This window comes from Phymastichus coffea, unplaced genomic scaffold, assembly GCF_024137745.1.
Source record: "Phymastichus coffea isolate CEN01 unplaced genomic scaffold, Cenicafe_Pcof_1.1 PCOF00003, whole genome shotgun sequence".
Lineage (NCBI taxonomy): Eukaryota > Metazoa > Arthropoda > Insecta > Hymenoptera > Eulophidae > Phymastichus > Phymastichus coffea.
The window spans coordinates 11,516,518-11,522,077 of NW_026706814.1; the positions used below are offsets into that span (position 1 = coordinate 11,516,518).

At 34.1% G+C, this 5,560-nt stretch overlaps 1 protein-coding gene across 1 annotated transcript; it reads right to left on the reverse strand.

The window, feature by feature from the left end:
• Positions 1 to 2,006: 2,006 nt before the first annotated feature.
• LOC131665866 (uncharacterized protein K02A2.6-like) lies at positions 2,007 to 4,484 on the reverse strand. The gene is made up of 4 exons (XM_058938068.1): positions 4,365 to 4,484; positions 4,131 to 4,314; positions 3,864 to 4,013; positions 2,007 to 3,550 (listed from the first exon to the last, which is right to left on the reverse strand). Exons 1-4 carry the CDS (start codon positions 4,482 to 4,484, stop codon positions 2,007 to 2,009), a joined length of 1,998 nt encoding a protein of 665 aa, XP_058794051.1.
• Positions 4,485 to 5,560: the final 1,076 nt, after the last annotated feature.

Sequence of the window (5,560 nt, forward strand, 5' to 3'; positions counted from 1 at the left end):
CTTCAAATAACTTCGATATAAACGTAGGACCATTGTCTGTAACTAGCTTTTTTGGAATTCCCCAAGTTGCAAAATAATCTCTGAACACATCAATAGTAGTTTCCGCTGTAATATTATTCAATTCTCTTATATCAAGCCACTTTGAATAACTATCTAAAATTACAATTGTGACGAATCGATAAGATCAGTGGAATGATCTCGCTAGAAGTGCGATCGATGGCGCTCGGCGCTGTCTCGCGAGCAACTTCAGGCCGAGGCTCGCTAGCGAGTTGCTCGGGCCGCGGAGCGCGGCTGACTCCGTTTCCCGCCGCCGAAGCGACAACAGCTGAAGAGGGCTCCGTGCTGTTTCCATCGTAGAAGAAGACGGGCAATCCTGAGATAGTGCCTAATGTATTCCTTTGGATCAGTGAGATAATCGGACGGTGGAGCATGTGCCGCAATAGAAGAAGGATTTCTCCATCATCATTGTTGGTGGGGATTCAATGAATTCTACAACTAGAGTAACGTGATATAGCGTGAGTCGCCTCAAATACACAGACCGTTGAAGTTTTGAATTATTTAAATATAAACACCGAACGAGAAATGAAAGGGCCGTTCGCGCGGAAATGAAATGAATCTGAAATCAACAAAATAACCGATATTATTTGTAATATGGATGGTGTAACGAGTGATAAATTTATATAGATAAATCGCGTATTTTATTTAGATTTATAAAATATAAACTCTAAGAGAATCAGAGTGACCGCTCTTCTTTTATAATATAACTTGCATGACTGGCCATTAAATTTTATAACGTCAATTGCGTATTTGACTTAGTTTATGAGTGTAGCGGAGTGAGTGGTGTGAGTATGGAATGAATGAGTTTGCGAAAATAATTTAATGTGGAAATGAGAAATATAACGAATATGTGAAGAAATGAGTGTGTGACGGATGTGATGTTACCGTGTATGAATAGCATAATGATCTGATCGAGTTAAGGAGATTGCGAGATTAGAGAAATAGGATTAGATGATAATCTTATAGAAGAATTTATTTACTTATGTTTCATATGCTCTACCCGTAAATTAACACCGAATTATTCATTGTTGAAATTTTGACATTGACTTGCTTGTTTATGTATTCCTAAACCTCAAGTATGTGATCATTTGAATAAATACCATAATATTTAATTTTGATATTTACATATTTAAATTTAATATTAACACAATATGCATTTTCCCATAAGTTGGTCCACAAAAATCTGCATGTAAACGTTGATTCGGACTTTCTGGCTAATTCCACACATGCAATGACGCTTTCGGTGGATTATCAGCACTTTCAAGACACAACTCACATTGTTTACATTTATTTTCAATCGGTCCATCGACGGCCACCAAACGTATGAGCGAGCCAACATCTTCGTGCGTACAACACCCATATGCGAACTATGAAGCTCATTTAACATTTCTTCTCTGATACTTAAAGGAACACACACACACGATAACCCCACACAACACAACCATTTTCCAATGTTAACTCCCTTTCTTTGCTTTTATAAGGTAATAAACTATCATGTACACTTTTAGTCCAACCATTCAATAAATATTTCTTAACTGAATTCAAAACTAAGTCTTTATCAGTCTCACTTCTAATTGTTTCTAATGAAGATGATCTAACCCCTTCACTAAAATAATTTAAATAACTATATTCTTCATTATTGGTACTAGTATTACTTTTAATAGGAAATCTTAATAAAAAATCAGCCCTCTTATTATCAATTCCCCTAATGTACCGTAGTTCATAATGTATATATATTATAATATATATATATTAGTAATGTATTATATATGTAGCTAAAATAACACTCCATCGTTGAACTCTATTTGCAGCCATTGCCGGTAAACCTTTTTATCTCCAAAAATATAAATAAGTGGCTTATGATCTGTCTCTAAAATGAAATGTCTCCCATACAAATACTGATAAAAAGTTTTTACGCCAAAAACCAACGCAAGACCTTCTTTATCAAGCTACGAGTAATTACGTTCTGCTTGTATAAGTGGTCTTGATGCAAATGCAAATGGTCTACAGTTACCATCAGGAAAAATATGCGACGCTTCCGCTCCAATATCCTCAGGGCCTGCATCAACGGTGATTTTGATAGGTAACCTTGTGTCATAATGTATTAAAACTTGATCGGAACTCAAACTCGCCTTAGCTTTCTCAAAGGCTTCATGATAATCCTGAGTCCATTTCCAACGAAAATCTTGTCGCAGTAACCTATCTAGTAGGCTAACAATGAATGCATAATTTTCTATAAATTTTGAATGATAATTCATCATACCTAAGAAAACTTGTAATTCTTTGACGTTCTTTAGTATCTCTACTTTTTTGATTGCTACAATTTTCTTTTCTGAAACGTGAATGCCTTCCGCATCAATCGTATAGCCTAAAAAATCAATTTCTGATTTTGCAAAATCACATTTTTCTTTCCTGACAGTCAAACCAACTTCATTAAAACGTAATAAAACTTCTCTTAATCGCGTGTCATGCTCGTGAACATCTTTTCCAGTAATCAAAATATCATCAAAAAATTTCAACACTCCAAGAATACCCTTCAATAATTCTTCAATTTCTCCTTGAAAAATTCCAGGTGCCGTAGCCACACCAAAAACGAGTCTTTTGTATCTAATCAGCCCTTTATGCGTAGTAATAGTTGTCAATTTTTGAGATTCATCATCGAGTAAGAATTGTTGATAAGCATTCATTAAATCAAGTCTTGTAAAAATCGTACCTCCTGTAAGCATTGCTAATAAATCTTGTGTTCTTGGAATAGGATGTCTATTTACAATTAAATGTTTATTTAAAGTAATTTTATAGTTCCCACAAATTCTTACTTGACCATTAGATTTCATAATCGGTACCATTGGTGTCGCCCATTCACTCGACTCAACTTTTTCCGCAACACCCGACTTAATTAACCTATCTATTTCCGCTTCAACTTTCTCTCGCAACGCATACGCTACTGGTCTCGGTTTACAAAACTTCGGTGTAACGTTTGGTTTCAATTCTAATTTGAACGTTCTCCTATTATATGTGCCTAATTTATCAGTGAAAACATTTTTAAACTCTTTAACAATTGCTAAATATCTACTCTCACATTCACTGATTACTTTAATTTCATTCAATTTACATTCGAAATTTTTAATAATACCTAACGCATCTAACCAACCTCTACCCAAAATCGGTTTACTATTACCCGGTAAAACATACAATAATAATTTACAATTTATGTTTGCAAATAACACGTCAACTTTAACTAAACCAATCGGAACAATAGTATCGCCAGAGTAACTTTTGAAAATTCGATTCGATTCATACATTCTTAAACACTTCAATTCCCTTCTACCAAAAAAATAAGTACTCGACATTGCCGTAATAGGTGACCCGGTATCAATTTCAAACATGATTTTAACATTTTCAACAGTCACCTTGATCTCTAGAGGTTTAATTTTTGTCTTATTTTCATCTTCAGATAAGTGATAAAGATTATTAAATTCTTGTTCAAAATTATCTACTTCATCAATATAGTTTTGTTTAGAATTGTCTCTATTGAAATTAGTTGTTCTAATCCCACTGCGATTATTATTATTATTAAAATTATAACCTTGAAAATTTACTCGCTCGCTATTACTATTATTTTGACTGTTTGTTCTGAAATTATTCGCACCCCTGCTATAAGAACTTGACTGAGACTTCGCCACTTTACACAACAACAGCTAAATGACCTACTTCGTGACATACATTGCATTGATAATTGCGATACCTACAATTAGGTTTCTTATGGTTAGGTTTCCCGCAACAATAGCAATTAATGTTACTATTACCCTGTTGATCACTCGTCTTATCATTTTGATTCAAATTCTTGTTCTTCTTATCTGATACATAGTTGACCGCCGTTGAATATGCCATCTCCGTTGATTCTCCCATCCCTTCAGCATCACGTGTCGCCATTTCTGTAGATTGAGCCAACAAAACTGCTGAATCAAACGTCAAGGACATCTCTTTGAGTAGTTGCTTTTTAGTCGATTTGCAAGAAACGCCAAAAACGAACTAGTCTCACAAATGAGTCTTCAATTCTGTACCAAACTTACAATTCATAGAAAGCTTTTTCAAATTAGCAACAAATGATTTAATGTCGTCGCCCTCTTTTTGTCGACATTTTTTGAATGTATAACGCTCGCTTATCTCACTAGGCTCCGGTTTGAGATGTTTTTTCAAAATGTCAGTAAGCACTGCATAGTCTTTACTGGCAGGTTTATAAGCGTACATAACTCTCTTAATAAAGCATAACCTTTGTTACCTAAAAACGTAATCAATAACGGCACCTTCTTTTCCTCTTCAACATCATTAGCCGTGAAAAACTGTTCCAATCTCTCTTGCCATAACTCCCAATCTTCCGACAAATCATACTCCACAATCGAACTGATATAGCCCTTACCAGCCATCGCTCCTTCGACCTCTTCTTAGGTCACGAAATCATCAATGAAAATACTATTTTCTCCGTCTGAATCATCAGTACCTCCAGCATCTTCTACCTTTCCCATCAATTCATAAGTTCATCCTCTTCGCCAATTGTTGTATATTCAATAAATCAATACTCAAGCTTGTAATTTAATTATGATTTATTGTATAATGTAAGAAGAATCACATAAAAGAAGGAGAGTTGGTATTTGACTGACTAACGCTACATTCATGATAAACAAGAAAGCGCAACGCTATTCAACTATTTAGAATTAATTAAAAATCATACATTACAGAAAGATACGCCACCGCCTAGGGCAAAATGGTATAGTTTTTGAATCCGATACTAGTGATAATAACGACCAGCAAATAATTTTCATGGATGCAAAGAGCGTAATTAGTAATAGCAATGACATCTATTTGGACCGGTCACCAGTTCCTTATCACGCAAGATCAAGAACGAGATCAAGATCAAGAATTAATGAGAGGTCAAGACTTAGCAAGAGGCTGAGATCAAGATCAATATCAAGTTCAGAATCCTTAGAATCAAGAGTAGAATACGAGGATTCACTTGATAGTTTATCAGAAAGTGTTAAAGCCTTGGTGGGCACAAAATTTGATGCTATGCAAGATCAAATTGATCATTGATCGGCGTAAATTATCAAGAAAATCAGTTGTCGAAAAAAAGAAAAGTTCACGTAGTAGAAAATAAAGATACTGTAATATTTATATAACAATTATAATTTATAAGTAATTACAATAACCTTACTTTATTTTTCAGAAATCGATCAATAGAACGACAATTGTAATGATTCAGATGGTCCTAATCAAATAGAGCTTAAAGAAGAAATTAAGCGATTGAGAGAGACTTCACGCGACAAAATGGTAAGAATTCCAACTTTAGTATATTAAGTTGTAATTGCCTACGTACATACAAAAATGATTTACATTTTGTATTTTTTAGATTTATATTGGCCTAAGAAAATATTACGAGTAAATGTTATGGGAATTAATGCAAAGATTTTCTCAATATATAAAATTTTTATTGAGAAAATATAAA

Bases quoted from the DNA above. Each gene is read 5' to 3' on its own strand.
- LOC131665866 (XM_058938068.1), bottom strand. From the start codon at position 4,484: ATGGCTGGTAAGGGCTATATCAGTTCGATTGTGGAGTATGATTTGTCG. The intron at 4,315-4,364 runs GTGCCGTTATTG...TGCTTTATTAAG, and splicing joins ATGTTGAAGAGGAAAAGAAG to AGAGTTATGTACGCTTATAA. The intron at 4,014-4,130 runs GTAAGTTTGGTA...TTGATTCAGCAG, and splicing joins GAAAAAGCTTTCTATGAATT to TTTTGTTGGCTCAATCTACA.